We start from the raw sequence: 17,876 nt of genomic DNA, 5'->3' as shown, positions 1-17,876 counted from the left end.
CTGAATGCATTTTTGCATCAGAGGCACCTTTCTGATAGGTCGGGGTGTTTGTGTGGGGCGCGTCGTGAAGACTGGGTTCACTTGATCGCGGAGTGCCCGATGTACTCGGACATTAGGGATCTAAGGGGTATGGGGATTAGCTGGACTGATGGACGGTTAGATGTTAGCGGTGTGATCTCCACTAGTCGGAATGCCGAACAGTTAGGGTCGTTTGCGCGTGAATTGTTTAGGCGGCGGAGGCGTTTAACTGTGAGTTAGGGTTAGCTTCTTGTGTGAAAGGTGTGTGAGTGTAATGTGCGTATGGGGTTCAACCCTTGGTTACCAGTCCAGAGCTGTATGGAGGCTCAACTGGTAGTAGCTTCGGCTACGAGGTCTGACCGGAGACTTAATTCTGGTACCACGGGGAGCAGGGGCGCTTGGAGTTCGCTCCAACCTGCTCGTGCGGACTGGCCCTTCGGGGAGTATCGTGGTGGTTGTGGTTTATACCCAAATGCGGGAAGAACTGACGTTTTGTCAGTTCAATGTGGAGTTGCATTGCAACCGGGTGCCGGACCCAAAGTACGGCAGAGGTTTTAGATAGGCCTCGAACCTTACCAAGGTGTGTAGTGTGTCCATTCCACACTACCAATCGGTACTGAAAAAATGCCTAGCATTTTTGGGGCGCTGATCAACGCATTGTATTGATACGCTGTGCTTTTGAGCGCCGTGAGATAAGGCCGTCGACGGCAGGTACTCACGTTAAACACACCGGACGTTGTCCCTATCTACTAGCAGGTCAATGCCGGCTCCATCGGCACCGATGCCTCCGCCCCCAGCACCTGTACCGGAGGCGATTGCACCGGTGGCGCAGAAGCCTGTTGAGACCTGGTCAGTTGTGGTTAGGAGTAAGGGGCCTGCAGCTTCCTCTGAGGAAGTCATTAAAAAAGTTGTTAAGGAGGTGGGTCCTTCCCTGGGGGTAAGGATCCACGAGGTTAGGCCAATTAAGGGTGGTGGGGCGGTTATCCGCACTCCCTCTGTTTTAGAGAGGGAGAAAGTTGCGATGAACGCGAAATTCGGGGAGGTGGGGTTGGACGTGACTGTCAACCGGAAGTTGGGTCCTCGGGTTGTAGTCCAGGGGGTTCACACGGAGATCTCCCATGATGAGTTCATGGAAGAGTTACTCCGGCTGAACCTTCAGGATTTCAGCCCGGCGTCCCAGAGGTCAGATGTGAGGATGGTCAGTCCTCCCTGGAAGATGGCCCCTGATGGTAGCACCAATGTCGTCCTTGAGGGTACGGACAAAATGATGTCCGCCCTCTTGGAGGCTGGTAGGTGCTACATCAAGTGATTCTCCTTCCGGGTGCGACCGGATAGCCCCGTTGCTGGCTGCTTCCGGTGTATGAGTTTCGACCATAGAGTGGCTGTGTGTAGGGCCAAATCAGATGTCTGCCGGAGGTGCGGTCAGGAAGGCCACAGAGCTGCCAGTTGCGTCAATTCACTCCATTGCCGCAACTGCGCATTCAAGGGTAGACCAGCTGGGCATCTTATGATGTCCGCTGTCTGCCCGATATACTGTGGCATTGTTGAGCGCGCCCTCGCCAGACACTGATGGGGGGGATTATACAGTTAAACTGCCAGGGGGCGTATGCCGTAATGTGTGAATTGGGGGGGGTGTATGGCTGAGGGGAGGTGCGGCATTGCCTTACTCCAGGAGCCCTACGCCACCAATGGTGTGGTTCGGGGTCTTCCTGGTAGTTTCAAGGTCTTCACGGACCTTGGGGCTAATGCTGCAATTGTTGTGAGTGATCCGAACTACGATTGTGTAGTTGTGGATTCCTCACAACTGGGTGTATGTGTCGCGATAGAGGGGTAGTTCGGTAGGCTGATTGTAGCTAGTTTGTACTGCAAATTTAGCGAGCCCCTAGAGCCCTACCTGGGCTACATGGATAAGCTACTACTACTTGCGAGTAGTAGCCCATTTATCCTAGGGCTGGATGCGAATGCCTCGTCTTCGATGTGGTTTAGTAAGGTATCCCGGCATTCGTCTGGATATCAAAGCCACAGTCGAGGCGAGACAATAAGTGAATGGGCGGTGGCTAAAAACCTCCACATTGTGAATGAGCCGAGTGAATGGTACACGTTTGATGGGCCTGGGGGCGTGAGTGACATTGACGTGACGCTTATGAATCAGGCAGCAGATAGGGCGTTCGTAGCTAGATGGGAGGTTAAGGGAGGGTGGGGATTGAGTGATCATAATTTGATCCAAATTATGGTTACTCCCAAATCCCCTCCCTTGCTGTATGAGAGTCCATTGCGGCGATGGCGTACCTCTGGTATCGACTGGAACCAATATGGACGATCTGTCAGGGAAGCGGTATTGGGTATACCGCTTAGAGCGTTTGAGGATTTGAGGGTTGATGAGCAGGTTGCTCGTCTTTATGAGGTAGTGTGGGGGGTTAATGATAGGGTACTTAGAAAGTGTGAAAGTTTTATCGTTAGGAAAATTAAGTGGTGGACGCGTGAGTTAACCTTGAAGAGGAGGACTGTCAGGCGATTGAGGCGAAAGTTTCAACGCGCTCGACGGTCCGATTCTGACAGGCTGTCCCAGCTTAGGCATGAATTTAGTTGTGCGGTTAGGGAATACAAGGATATGTTGATTAAAATTAAAGAGCAGGAGTGGAGGAATTTTGTAGGGGAAAATAGGGACGACCCGTGGGGTCAGGTCTATAGGATCTGCCGGGGTCGTAAGAGGGAGGATATCACCTCTCTTCGCGTTGGTGACACTATGTTATCAACGTGGAGAGAGTGTGCGGGGGCTTTGTTAGGAGCGTTCTTTCCTAGGGCGGAGGTTCTGGTACCTCAAGCACAAGAGGTACCTGTCCCTCCATTAGACGATGGAGAGTTGGGGTACGCCTTTGGCCTGGTCAGGTCTAAACGGTCCCCAGGTTTTGATGGTTTGAACGGAGAGATGTGTAAAAGCTTGTGGAAGTTCATTCCGGAATACTTGGAGGCCATTTATGATAAGTGCGTGTGGGAGGGTTATTTTCCACGTGAGTGGAAAATTGCTAGGGTTGTTCCTCTCCTGAAGTACCCGGATAAGATCAGGAGCGATCCTCGTTCTTATCGGTTCATCAGTCTTCTTCCAGTACTTGGAAAAGTGCTGGAAAGAGTTATGGTGGAACGGCTTCAGGAGCTAACGCGGGGTATGTGGTCGGATAGGCAGTATGGGTTCAGGAAAGGACGCAGTGTAGAGGATGCGTGGTTCTACGTTCAGGGTGCTGTTAGGGAGAATGTCAACAAATATGTCCTTGGCATATTTGTTGACTTCAAGGGGGCATTTGATTACCTAAGCTGGGATCGAGTGTTGCAACGGCTGGAGGAGCTTGGCTGTCCGGAAATTACTCTTTGGCGGAGTTACCTTTCGGACAGAAAAGCCTCTCTAGTCGGAATGAATGGGAGTGTGGAGATCGGAGTGGTTCGTGGCTGCCCGCAGGGATCCATCTGCGGTCCATATATTTGGAACCTCATGATGGACTCTCTGCTTGGACAGCTCGAACCCCTCTGTAAATGTTGTTCGTATGCGGACGACCTTCTCCTTCTGGTTGAAGGTCGATCGCGATCTGAGTTAGAGCGGGCGGGAGGACAATTTTTAGAAATTGTAAATAGTTGAGGTTTAGGTGTGGGGGTTGACATATCGATGGACAAAACGGTGACAATGCTGCTTAAGGGCAGATTGTCTCCGGTTCGCCACCGATTGTCCGTGTGAATGGGGTCAGCATCAGGTATGTGACGCAAGTCAAATACCTGGGGCTGACCATGAGTGAAAGAATGTGTTTTACTCCACACTTGGCGAATTTGAAGGAGCGACTGCAGGCGGTCGTAGGCAAAGTGCGACGCATCTTGAGGAGCGATTGGGGCCTTGGACGCCGTGCTGTTCGCACCATATACCGTGGTCTATTTGTGGCTTGTGCCACTTATGGAGCCGCAATATGGTGGGAAACAGCGATGACGGTCTCTGGTCGCCGAAAACTCCTCTCGGTGCAACGTTGCATGATGCTTGCATGTTTGCCTGTATGTCGCACCGTTTCAACGGATGCGATGCAGGTTTTATTAGGTGCACCCCCTCTTGACCTGATTGTTGTACAGCGAGCTGTTGCATTCAGGTTAAGAAGGGGCTTGAGTGTGTCATTGCTGCGGAATGATTGGATTTCCGGTGATGATGTGGAGAGGGAGGGATTTCTAGGGAGCAAGAGGCTTCTAGATGATAGGGTTAGGAGTAGGTGGCAAGACCGTTGGGACAATAGTCCTAACGGTCGGGTGACTTATGAGTACATCCGGGATGTTAGGTTCGTTGAGGGTAACCCAGACTTCAGATTTTGTCTGAGTCTGGGTTTTTTGTTAACGGGGCATGGGCCTCTGAATGCATTTTTGCATCAGAGGCACCTTTCTGATAGGTCGGGGTGTTTGTGTGGGGCGCGATGTGAAGATTGGGTTCACTTGATCGCGGAGTGCCCGATGTACTCGGACATTAGGGATCTAGGGGGTATGGGGATTAGCTGGACTGATGGACGGTTAGATGTTAGCGGTGTGATCTCCACTAGTCGGAATGCCGAACAGTTAGGGTCGTTTGCGCGTGAATTGTTTAGGCGGCGGAGGCGTTTAACTGTGAGTTAGGGTTAGCTTCTTGTGTGAAAGGTGTGTGAGTGTAATGTGCGTATCGGGTTCAACCCTTGGTTACCAGTCCAGAGCTGTATGGAGGCTCAACTGGTAGTAGCTTCGGCTACGAGGTCTGACCGGAGACTTAATTCTGGTACCACGGGGAGCAGGGGCCCTTGGAGTTCGCTCCAACCTGCTCATGCGGACTGGCCCTTCGGGGAGTATCGTGGTGGTTGTGGTTTATACCCAAATGCGGGAAGAACTGACGTTTTGTCAGTTCAATGTGGAGTTGCATTGCAACCGGGTGCCGGACCCAAAGTACGGCAGAGGTTTTAGATAGGCCTCGAACCTTACCAAGGTGTGTAGTGTGTCCATTCCACACTACCAATCGGTACTGAAAAAATGCCTAGCATTTTTGGGGCGCTGATCAACGCATTGTATTGATACGCTGTGCTTTTGAGCGCCGTGAGATAAGGCCGTCGACGGCAGGTACTCACGTTAAACACACCGGACGTTGTCCCTATCTACTAGCAGGTCAATGCCGGCTCCATCGGCACCGATGCCTCCGCCCCCAGCACCTGTACCGGAGGCGATTGCACCGGTGGCGCAGAAGCCTGTTGAGACCTGGTCAGTTGTGGTTAGGAGTAAGGGGCCTGCAGCTTCCTCTGAGGAAGTCATTAAAAAAGTTGTTAAGGAGGTGGGTCCTTCCCTGGGGGTAAGGATCCACGAGGTTAGGCCAATTAAGGGTGGTGGGGCGGTTATCCGCACTCCCTCTGTTTTAGAGAGGGAGAAAGTTGCGATGAACGCGAAATTCGGGGAGGTGGGGTTGGACGTGACTGTCAACCGGAAGTTGGGTCCTCGGGTTGTAGTCCAGGGGGTTCACACGGAGATCTCCCATGATGAGTTCATGGAAGAGTTACTCCGGCTGAACCTTCAGGATTTCAGCCCGGCGTCCCAGAGGTCAGATGTGAGGATGGTCAGTCGTCCCTGGAAGGTGGCCCCTGATGGTAGCACCAATGTCGTCCTTGAGGGTACGGACAAAATGATGTCCGCCCTCTTGGAGGCTGGTAGGTGCTACATCAAGTGGTTCTCCTTCCGGGTGCGACCGGATAGCCCCGTTGCTGGCTGCTTCCGGTGTATGAGTTTTGACCATAGAGTGGCTGTGTGTAGTGCTAAATCAGATGTCTGCCGGAGGTGCGGTCAGGAAGGCCACAGAGCTGCCAGTTGCGTCAATGCACTCCATTGCCGCAACTGCGCATTCAAGGGTAGACCAGCTGGGCATCTTATGATGTCCGCTGTCTGCCCGATATACTGTGGCATTGTTGAGCGCGCCCTCGCCAGACACTGATGGGGGGAATTATACAGTTAAACTGCCAGGGGGCGTATGCCGTAATGTGTGAATTGGGGGGGTGTATGGCTGAGGGGAGGTGCGGCATTGCCTTACTCCAGGAGCCCTACGCCACCAATGGTGTGGTTCGGGGTCTTCCTGGTAGTTTCAAGGTCTTCACGGACCTTGGGGCTAATGTTGCAATTGTTGTGAGTGATCCCAACTACGATTGTGTAGTTGTGGATTCCTCACAACTGGGTGTATGTGTCGCGATAGAGGGGGAGTTCGGTAGGCTGATTGTAGCTAGTTTGTACTGCAAATTTAGCGAGCCCCTAGAGCCCTACCTGGGCTACATGGATAAGCTACTACTACTTGCGAGTAGTAGTCCATTTATCCTAGGGCTGGATGCGAATGCCTCGTCTTCGATGTGGTTTAGTAAGGTATCCCGGCATTCGTCTGGATATCAAAGCCACAGTCGAGGCGAGGCATTAAGTGAATGGGTGGTGGCTAAAAGCCTCCACATTGTGAATGAGCCGAGTGAATGGTACACGTTTGATGGGCCTGGGGGCGTGAGTGACATTGACGTGACGCTTATGAATCAGGCAGCAGATAGGGCGTTCGTAGCTAGATGGGAGGTTAAGAGAGGGTGGGGATTGAGTGATCATAATTTTATCCAAATTACGGTTACTCCCAAATCCCCTCCCTCGCTGTATGAGAGTCCATTGCGGCGATGGCGTACCTCTGGTATCGACTGGAACCAATATGGACGATCTGTCAGGGAAGCGGTATTGGGTATACCGCTTAGAGCGTTTGAGGATTTGGGGGTTGATGAGCAGGTTGCTCGTCTTTATGAGGTAGTGTGGGGGGTTAATGATAGGGTACTTAGAGAGTGTGAAAGTTTTATCGTTAGGAAAATTAAGTGGTGGACGCATGAGTTAACCTTGAAGAGGAGGACTGTCAGGCGATTGAGGCGAAAGTTTCAACGCGCTCGGCGGTCCAATTCTGACAGGCTGTCCCAGCTTAGGCATGAACTTAGTTGTGCGGCTAGGGAATATAAGGATATGTTGGTAAAAGTTAAAGAAGAGGAGTGGAGGAGTTTCGTGAGTGAGAATAGGGACGACCCGTGGGGTCAGGTCTATAGGATCTGCCGGGGTCGTAAGAGGGAGGACGTTACCTCTCTTCGCGTTGGTGACACTATGTTATCAACGTGGAGAGAGTGTGCGGGGGCTTTGTTAGGAGCGTTCTTTCCTAGGGCGGAGGTTCAGGTACCTCAAGCACAAGAGGTACCTGTCCCTCCATTAGACGATGGAGAGTTGGGGTACGCCTTTGGCCTGGTCAGGTCTAAACGGTCCCCAGGTTTTGATGGTTTGAACGGAGAGATGTGCAAAAGCTTGTGGAAGTTCATTCCGGAATACTTGGAGGCCATTTATAATAAGTGCGTGTGGGAGGGTTATTTTCCACGCGAGTGGAAAATTGCTAGGGTTGTACCTCTCCTGAAGTCCCCTGATAAGATCAGGAGTGATCCTCGCTCTTATCGGGGCATCAGTCTCCTTCCAGTACTTGGAAAAGTGCTGGAAAGAGTTATGGTGGAACGGCTTCAGGAGCTAACGCGGGGTATGTGGTCGGATAGACAGTATGGGTTCAGGAAAGGACGCAGTGTAGAGGATGCGTGGTTCTACGTTCAGGGTGCTGTTAGGGAGAATGTCAACAAATATGTCCTTGGCATATTTGTTGACTTCAAGGGGGCATTTGATTACCTAAGCTGGGATCGAGTGTTTCAACGGCTGGAGGAGCTTGGCTGTCCGGAAATTACTCTTTGGCGGAGTTACTTTTCGGACAGAAAAGCCTCTCTAGTCGGAATGAATGGGAGTGTGGAGATCGGAGTGGTTCGTGGCTGCCCGCAGGGATCCATCTGCGGTCCATATATTTGGAACCTCATGATGGACTCTCTGCTTGGACAGCTCGAACCCCTCTGTAAATGTTGTGCGTATGCGGACGACCTTCTCTTTCTGGTTGAAGGTCGATCGCGATTTGAGTTAGAGCGGGCGGGAGGACAATTTTTAGAAATTGTAAATAGTTGGGGTTTAGGTGTGGGGGTAGACATATCGATGGACAAAACGGTGACAATGCTGCTTAAGGGCAGATTGTCGCCGGTTCGTCCACCGATTGTCAAGGTGAATGGGGTCAGCATCAGGTATGTGACGCAAGTCAAATACCTGGGGCTGACCATGAGTGAAAGAATGTGCTTTACTCCACACTTAGCGATTCTGAAGGAGCGACTGCAGGCGGTCGTAGGCAAAGTGCGACGCATCTTGAGGAGCGATTGGGGCCTTGGACGCCGTGCTGTTCGCACCATATACCGTGGTCTATTTGTGGCTTGTGCCACTTATGGAGCCGCAATATGGTGGGAATCAGCGATGACGGTCTCTGGTCGCCGAGAACTCCTCTCGGTGCAACGTTGCATGATGCTTGCATGTTTGCCTGTATGTCGCACCGTTTCAACAGATGCGATGCAGGTTTTACTAGGTGCACCCCCTCTTGACCTGATTGTTGTACAGCGAGCTGTTGCATTCAGGTTAAGAAGGGGCTTGAGTGTGTCATTGCTGCGGAATGATTGGATTTCCGATGATGATGTGGAGAGGGAGGGATTTCTAGGGAGCAAGAGGCTTCTAGATGATAGGGTTAGGAGTAGGTGGCAAGACCGTTGGGACAATAGTCCTAACGGTCGGGTGACTTATGAGTACATCCGGGATGTTAGGTTCGTTGAGGGTAACCCAGACTTCAGATTTTGTCTGAGTCTGGGTTTTTTGTTAACGGGGCATGGGCCTCTGAATGCATTTTTGCATCAGAGGCACCTTTCTGATAGGTCGGGGTGTTTGTGTGGGGCGCGTCGTGAAGACTGGGTTCACTTGATCGCGGAGTGCCCGATGTACTCGGACATTAGGGATCTAAGGGGTATGGGGATTAGCTGGACTGATGGACGGTTAGATGTTAGCGGTGTGATCTCCACTAGTCGGAATGCCGAACAGTTAGGGTCGTTTGCGCGTGAATTGTTTAGGCGGCGGAGGCGTTTAACTGTGAGTTAGGGTTAGCTTCTTGTGTGAAAGGTGTGTGAGTGTAATGTGCGTATGGGGTTCAACCCTTGGTTACCAGTCCAGAGCTGTATGGAGGCTCAACTGGTAGTAGCTTCGGCTACGAGGTCTGACCGGAGACTTAATTCTGGTACCACGGGGAGCAGGGGCGCTTGGAGTTCGCTCCAACCTGCTCGTGCGGACTGGCCCTTCGGGGAGTATCGTGGTGGTTGTGGTTTATACCCAAATGCGGGAAGAACTGACGTTTTGTCAGTTCAATGTGGAGTTGCATTGCAACCGGGTGCCGGACCCAAAGTACGGCAGAGGTTTTAGATAGGCCTCGAACCTTACCAAGGTGTGTAGTGTGTCCATTCCACACTACCAATCGGTACTGAAAAAATGCCTAGCATTTTTGGGGCGCTGATCAACGCATTGTATTGATACGCTGTGCTTTTGAGCGCCGTGAGATAAGGCCGTCGACGGCAGGTACTCACGTTAAACACACCGGACGTTGTCCCTATCTACTAGCAGGTCAATGCCGGCTCCATCGGCACCGATGCCTCCGCCCCCAGCACCTGTACCGGAGGCGATTGCACCGGTGGCGCAGAAGCCTGTTGAGACCTGGTCAGTTGTGGTTAGGAGTAAGGGGCCTGCAGCTTCCTCTGAGGAAGTCATTAAAAAAGTTGTTAAGGAGGTGGGTCCTTCCCTGGGGGTAAGGATCCACGAGGTTAGGCCAATTAAGGGTGGTGGGGCGGTTATCCGCACTCCCTCTGTTTTAGAGAGGGAGAAAGTTGCGATGAACGCGAAATTCGGGGAGGTGGGGTTGGACGTGACTGTCAACCGGAAGTTGGGTCCTCGGGTTGTAGTCCAGGGGGTTCACACGGAGATCTCCCATGATGAGTTCATGGAAGAGTTACTCCGGCTGAACCTTCAGGATTTCAGCCCGGCGTCCCAGAGGTCAGATGTGAGGATGGTCAGTCGTCCCTGGAAGGTGGCCCCTGATGGTAGCACCAATGTCGTCCTTGAGGGTACGGACAAAATGATGTCCGCCCTCTTGGAGGCTGGTAGGTGCTACATCAAGTGGTTCTCCTTCCGGGTGCGACCGGATAGCCCCGTTGCTGGCTGCTTCCGGTGTATGAGTTTCGACCATAGAGTGGCTGTGTGTAGGGCCAAATCAGATGTCTGCCGGAGGTGCGGTCAGGAAGGCCACAGAGCTGCCAGTTGCGTCAATGCACTCCATTGCCGCAACTGCGCATTCAAGGGTAGACCAGCTGGGCATCTTATGATGTCCGCTGTCTGCCCGATATACTGTGGCATTGTTGAGCGCGCCCTCGCCAGACACTGATGGGGGGAATTATACAGTTAAACTGCCAGGGGGCGTATGCCGTAATGTGTGAATTGGGAGGGTGTATGGCTGAGGGGAGGTGCGGCATTGCCTTACTCCAGGAGCCCTACGCCACCAATGGTGTGGTTCGGGGTCTTCCTGGTAGTTTCAAGGTCTTCACGGACCTTGGGGCTAATGCTGCAATTGTTGTGAGTGATCCCAACTACGATTGTGTAGTTGTGGATTCCTCACAACTGGGTGTATGTGTCGCGATAGAGGGGGAGTTCGGTAGGCTGATTGTAGCTAGTTTGTACTGCAAATTTAGCGAGCCCCTAGAGCCCTACCTGGGCTACATGGATAAGCTACTACTACTTGCGAGTAGTAGCCCTTTTATCCTAGGGCTGGATGCGAATGCCTCGTCTTCGATGTGGTTTAGTAAGGTATCCCGGCATTCGTCTGGATATCAAAGCCACAGTCGAGGCGAGGCATTAAGTGAATGGGTGGTGGCTAAAAACCTCCACATTGTGAATGAGCCGAGTGAATGGTACACGTTAGATGGGCCTGGGGGCGTGAGTGACATTGACGTGACGCTTATGAATCAGGCAGCAGATAGGGCGTTCGTAGCTAGATGGGAGGTTAAGGGAGGGTGGGGATTGAGTGATCATAATTTGATCCAAATTATGGTTACTCCCAAATCCCCTCCCTTGCTGTATGAGAGTCCATTGCGGCGATGGCGTACCTCTGGTATCGACTGGAACCAATATGGACGATCTGTCAGGGAAGCGGTATTGGGTATACCGCTTAGAGCGTTTGAGGATTTGAGGGTTGATGAGCAGGTTGCTCGTCTTTATGAGGTAGTGTGGGGGGTCATTGATAGGGTACTTAGAAAGTGTGAAAGTTTTATCGTTAGGAAAATTAAGTGGTGGACGCGTGAGTTAACCTTGAAGAGGAGGACTGTCAGGCGATTGAGGCGAAAGTTTCAACGCGCTCGACGGTCCGATTCTGACAGGCTGTCCCAGCTTAGGCATGAATTTAGTTGTGCGGTTAGGGAATACAAGGATATGTTGATTAAAATTAAAGAGCAGGAGTGGAGGAATTTTGTAGGGGAAAATAGGGACGACCCGTGGGGTCAGGTCTATAGGATCTGCCGGGGTCGTAAGAGGGAGGATATCACCTCTATTCGCGTTGGTGACACTATGTTATCAACGTGGAGAGAGTGTGCGGGGGCTTTGTTAGGAGCGTTCTTTCCTAGGGCGGAGGTTCTGGTACCTCAAGCACAAGAGGTACCTGTCCCTCCATTAGACGATGGAGAGTTGGGGTACGCCTTTGGCCTGGTCAGGTCTAAACGGTCCCCAGGTTTTGATGGTTTGAACGGAGAGATGTGTAAAAGCTTGTGGAAGTTCATTCCGGAATACTTGGAGGCCATTTATGATAAGTGCGTGTGGGAGGGTTATTTTCCACGTGAGTGGAAAATTGCTAGGGTTGTTCCTCTCCTGAAGTACCCGGATAAGATCAGGAGCGATCCTCGTTCTTATCGGGGCATCAGTCTTCTTCCAGTACTTGGAAAAGTGCTGGAAAGAGTTATGGTGGAACGGCTTCAGGAGCTAACGCGGGGTATGTGGTCGGATAGGCAGTATGGGTTCAGGAAAGGACGCAGTGTAGAGGATGCGTGGTTCTACGTTCAGGGTGCTGTTAGGGAGAATGTCAACAAATATGTCCTTGGCATATTTGTTGACTTCAAGGGGGCATTTGATTACCTAAGCTGGGATCGAGTGTTGCAACGGCTGGAGGAGCTTGGCTGTCCGGAAATTACTCTTTGGCGGAGTTACTTTTCGGACAGAAAAGCCTCTCTAGTCGGAATGAATGGGAGTGTGGAGATCGGAGTGGTTCGTGGCTGCCCGCAGGGATTCATCTGCGGTCCATATATTTGGAACCTCATGATGGACTCTCTGCTTGGACAGCTCGAACCCCTCTGTAAATGTTGTTCGTATGCGGACGACCTTCTCCTTCTGGTTGAAGGTCGATCGCGATCTGAGTTAGAGCGGGCGGGAGGACAATTTTTAGAAATTGTAAATAGTTGGGGTTTAGGTGTGGGGGTTGACATATCGATGGACAAAACGGTGACAATGCTGCTTAAGGGCAGATTGTCTCCGGTTCGTCCACCGATTGTCCGTGTGAATGGGGTCAGCATCAGGTATGTGACGCAAGTCAAATACCTGGGGCTGACCATGAGTGAAAGAATGTGTTTTACTCCACACTTGGCGAATTTGAAGGAGCGACTGCAGGCGGTCGTAGGCAAAGTGCGACGCATCTTGAGGAGCGATTGGGGCCTTGGACGCCGTGCTGTTCGCACCATATACCGTGGTCTATTTGTGGCTTGTGCCACTTATGGAGCCGCAATATGGTGGGAAACAGCGATGACGGTCTCTGGTCGCCGAAAACTCCTCTCGGTGCAACGTTGCATGATGCTTGCATGTTTGCCTGTATGTCGCACCGTTTCAACGGATGCGATGCAGGTTTTATTGGGTGGACCCCCTCTTGACCTGATTGTTGTACAGCGAGCTGTTGCATTCAGGTTAAGAAGGGGCTTGAGTGTGTCATTGCTGCGGAATGATTGGATTTCCGGTGATGATGTGGAGAGGGAGGGATTTCTAGGGAGCAAGAGGCTTCTAGATGATAGGGTTAGGAGTAGGTGGCAAGACCGTTGGGACAATAGTCCTAACGGTCGGGTGACTTATGAGTACATCCGGGATGTTAGGTTCGTTGAGGGTAACCCAGACTTCAGATTTTGTCTGAGTCTGGGTTTTTTGTTAACGGGGCATGGGCCTCTGAATGCATTTTTGCATCAGAGGCACCTTTCTGATAGGTCGGGGTGTTTGTGTGGGGCGCGATGTGAAGATTGGGTTCACTTGATCGCGGAGTGCCCGATGTACTCGGACATTAGGGATCTAGGGGGTATGGGGATTAGCTGGACTGATGGACGGTTAGATGTTAGCGGTGTGATCTCCACTAGTCGGAATGCCGAACAGTTAGGGTCGTTTGCGCGTGAAATGTTTAGGCGGCGGAGGCGTTTAACTGTGAGTTAGGGTTAGCTTCTTGTGTGAAAGGTGTGTGAGTGTAATGTGCATATGGGGTTCAACCCTTGGTTACCAGTCCAGAGCTGTATGGAGGCTCAACTGGTAGTAGCTTCGGCTACGAGGTCTGACCGGAGACTTAATTCTGGTACCACGGGGAGCAGGGGCCCTTGGAGTTCGCTCCAACCTGCTCGTGCGGACTGGCCCTTCGGGGAGTATCGTGGTGGGTGTGGTTTATACCCAAATGCGGGAACAACTGACGTTTTGTCAGTTCAATGTGGAGTTGCATTGCAACCGGGTGCCGGACCCAAAGTACGGCAGAGGTTTTAGATAGGCCTCGAACCTTACCAAGGTGTGTAGTGTGTCCATTCCACACTACCAATCGGTACTGAAAAATGCCTAGCATTTTCGGGGCGCTGATCAACGCATTGTATTGATACGCTGTGCTTTTGAGCGCCGTGAGATAAGGCCGTCGACGGCAGGTACTCACGTTAAACACACCGGACGTTGTCCCTATCTACTACCCCTGCGGGCAGGGGATAGAATATGCCCGCGGCAAGGCATGCCTGTCGTAAAAGGCAACTAAAAGCCAATATGCACTATGACTGTTATTATATTCTTTGCACAGTAATATCAGCATAGTATGTGGAGTGATAGTGCTATAATACTCAGCTTGAACTGATATTAGAAACACTTTAAATGAAAAAAGCTAATAAAAAGACATTTGAAGTTCAAGCGACAAATGTCACCAGTCATTTGAGTAATGGGGAGCTCAACTGGCAGTAGTTTAGGCTACGAAGTCTGACCGGAGACTTTCCGGTACCACGGGGAGCAGAAAGCCCTTGGACTTCTGTTCAATCTGCTCATTGGGTTCGGCCCTTTGGGGAGTATCGTGGTGGCTGTGGTTTAAACCTAAATGCTGGAAGAACTGAATTTTCAGTTCGAAAAAAGAAGTTACACAAGTAACTGGGTGCCGTACCCGAAAACGGAAGAGGTTTTAGGTCGGCCTCGAATCACACCAAGATGGTAGTGTGGACCCAGACACACTGCCACTGGTATCCAAATAAATACTTGCAAAAAGCTCGTATTGTTTGGGGCGCTGATCAACGCATTGTATTGATACGTTGTGTTTTTGAACACCGTGAGGTAAGGCCGTCGCCGGCAGGTACTCACGTAAATCTACAACGAAACGGAAGAGGTTTTAGGTCGGCCTCGAATCATACCAAGATGGTAGTGTGGACCCAGACACACTGCCTTTGGTATCCAAATAATACTTGCCATTCATTCTTGTATTATTTGGGGCGTTTATCAGACGCGTGTATTGATACGCCGTGCTCTTGTGCACCGTGAGGTAAGGCCGTCGCCGGCAGGTACTCACGTTAATCTACAACGCAAGTTGTCCCTATCTACTCATTCGTTGTTTGGATTCCGACGCGAATAGACGTGCGTGCGCATCGTTGCGATTTATTAGTGATTTTTTCGATTTTCTTTTGTGCGATATTTGTTTACGCGAGTGAGTTGGCACCGTTGCTTGGCGGGTGTGTGGAAATTGTTGGTACAATTTCCTTGGAATTTCGTTTTGTGCGGGTATTCGCTGGAAATTGTTTTTGCTCGGTTACGGGACCGCGTGTGTGGTTTTTCGTGCTAGGGCACGAATTGCGCGTTTTTGGGAAATTTTTGGCGTGGGCTTATTAAGTAGCGGTAAGTACATATTTTTTAATATTGTGCACTGTACCTTTAGGTACTACCGCAACGTGGTTGTTGTTGTTGTGGAACTTTTTGCACAGTTCCAGTTTAGTGCTGTGTTGTTGGCATTGTTTGCCGGCTGGACTGCTTGTTTGGAGTTCTGTGTTGGGCATCTGGCGTTCAGTTGGTCAGTGTCAGCAAGTCCTGAGCAGGATTGCTCGACAGGTACCGGCGGCTGTCCCAGTGTTGGAGATAGTGAATCCTGTGCAGACAAACGGTCGTAGTAGTGTGCGTTTAGCCCACGGATCGATTCGGTTCAGCGCCACATCGGTTGACTCGCAACCGTTACGGGGACTTGTTCCGTCCGGCGGTCAATTGAGTGACCTTTGTCCAGACCATTTGGTTGAAGTGGTGGGCTGTACCCTTGCGAGAACGCTTTAATCGTCCGCTTGGATCGTCCGATCGTCCGCTTGGGTCGTCGCTGCGACCGGGTACAGAGCGGGTCTGCGCTTGCGACACTTTTTTTTCAGCGCGTTCAGTCGCACGTACGTGGCGGACGGCTGTTTCGGGGTCTTGCTTGAACGAGTTCCATCTGCGTCAGTGGTACGCTTGGCGGATCAGCCTACCGAAAGGCGAAGTCCGAAGGCTAAGATGCCTCCACCACGGAGGAGGAGGGTTAAGTCCCTCACTGGAAGCGAAGAGTCGGGGCCATCAACTGTTACGGTCGACACTTCGGGTGACGAGATGGCGGGGCCATCGGTAAGGTCCCCGCCACGGCAGAAGGCGCGTTTGTGGTCTGCGGGAGAAACGGGGGGTGAAGAGGGCGGGAGCGGTAGTGGTTGCGGTTGCGGTAAGGGTGACACCGCTGAAAAAGTGGCTGTTCACCCCGCAAAGTCGGGCGAGGGTGCAGCAGATGTGTCTGCGCAGAAATCGGGCGCTGGCGAAGTTGGTCTCGTGCGGGGTGACGAGGGCGCGAAAAAGACGGGAGATAATAAAGCGAGCGCGAGAAAAAGTAGTGCGGGCAGAAAAGACGCTGCTAAAGGGAGCGCGGTTGTTGTCGGGGGTGGTGCGGTGAGCCATGTAGCGGCTATAAAGAAAATTTCGGCGGAACTTAGCGGAATAGTTTTTGGGGCCGAGAATTTTGATATAGGGATCGCGAAGGGGCTGATGGAGCTTGCCTCGAAGTACGAGGCACTTCTGATGACGGTAGTAACCGAGAATGCCCATCTTCGTGGACAAGTTGACGCCCTTAGAGGAGGCTGTGGAGGACACTCCTCGCCGCCGAGCAGGTCAATGCCGGCTCCATCGGCACCGATGCCTCCGCTCCCAGCACCTGTACTGGAGGCGATTGCACCGGTGGCGCAGAAGCCTGTTGAGACCTGGTCAGTTGTGGTTAGGAGTAAGGGGCCTGCAGCTTCCTCTGAGGAAGTCGTTAAAAAAGTAGTTAAGGAGGTGGGTCCTTCCCTGGGGGTAAGGATCCACGAGGTTAGGCCAATTAAGGGTGGTGGGGCGGTTATCCGCACTCCCTCTGTTTTAGAGAGGGAGAAAGTTGCGATGAACGCGAAATTCGGGGAGGTGGGGTTGGACGTGACTGTCAACCGGAAGTTGGGTCCTCGGGTTGTAGTCCAGGGGGTTCACACGGAGATCTCCCATGATGAGTTCATGGAAGAGTTACTCCGGCTGAACCTTCAGGATTTTAGCCCGGCGTCCCAGAGGTCAGATGTGAGGATGGTCAGTCGTCCCTGGAAGGTGGCCCCTGATGGTAACACCAATGTCGTCCTTGAGGGTACGGACAAAATGATGTCCGCCCTCTTGGAGGCAGGTAGGTGCTACATCAAGTGGTTCTCCTTCCGGGTGCGACCGGATAGCCCCGTTGCTGGCTGCTTCCGGTGTATGAGTTTCGACCATAGAGTGGCTGTGTAGGGCCAAATCAGATGTCTGCCGGAGGTGCGGTCAGGAAGGCCACAGAGCTGCCAGTTGCGTCAATGCACTCCATTGCCGCAACTGCGCATTCAAGGGTAGACCAGCTGGGCATCTTATGATGTCCGCTGTCTGCCCGATATACTGTGGCATTGTTGAGCGCGCCCTCGCCAGACACTGATGGGGGGAATTATACAGTTAAACTGCCAGGGGGCGTATGCCGTAATGTGTGAATTGGGGGGGTGTATGGCTGAGGGGAGGTGCGGCATTGCCTTACTCCAGGAGCCCTACGCCACCAATGGTGTGGTTCGGGGTCTTCCTGGTAGTTTCAAGGTCTTCACGGACCTTGGGGCTAATGCTGCAATTGTTGTGAGTGATCCCAACTACGATTGTGTAGTTGTGGATTCCTCACAACTGGGTGTATGTGTCGCGATAGAGGGGGAGTTCGGTAGGCTGATTGTAGCTAGTTTGTACTGCAAATTTAGCGAGCCCCTAGAGCCCTACCTGGGCTACATGGATAAGCTACTACTACTTGCGAGTAGTAGCCCATTTATCCTAGGGCTGGATGCGAATGCCTCGTCTTCGATGTGGTTTAGTAAGGTATCCCGGCATTCGTCTGGATATCAAAGCCACAGTCGAGGCGAGGCATTAAGTGAATGGGTGGTGGCTAAAAACTTCCACATTGTGAATGAGCCGAGTGAATGGTACACGTTTGATGGGCCTGGGGGCGTGAGTGACATTGACGTGACGCTTATGAATCAGGCAGCAGATAGGGCGTTCGTAGCTAGATGGGAGGTTAAGGGAGGGTGGGGATTGAGTGATCATAATTTGATCCAAAT

The 17,876-nt window shown here is 52.0% G+C and overlaps 1 protein-coding gene across 1 annotated transcript in view; it reads left to right on the top strand.

Annotated features, from left to right (window-relative positions):
* Positions 1-15,401, top strand: part of LOC138858055 (mucin-22-like) — a 72,724-nt gene extending 57,323 nt beyond the window's left edge. The window contains exon 10 of the mRNA XM_070112525.1: positions 15,173-15,401. Within this exon, the coding sequence (XP_069968626.1) occupies positions 15,173-15,401 (229 nt within the window). The remainder of the gene's footprint in view (positions 1-15,172) is intronic.
* The last annotated feature ends 2,475 nt before the right edge of the window (positions 15,402-17,876 follow it).

This window comes from Bactrocera oleae, chromosome X, assembly GCF_042242935.1.
Source record: "Bactrocera oleae isolate idBacOlea1 chromosome X, idBacOlea1, whole genome shotgun sequence".
NCBI classification, from domain to species: domain Eukaryota; kingdom Metazoa; phylum Arthropoda; class Insecta; order Diptera; family Tephritidae; genus Bactrocera; species Bactrocera oleae.
The sequence above is the reverse complement of the archived record's forward strand: the minus strand, read 5'-3'. Positions and strand labels throughout refer to the sequence as shown.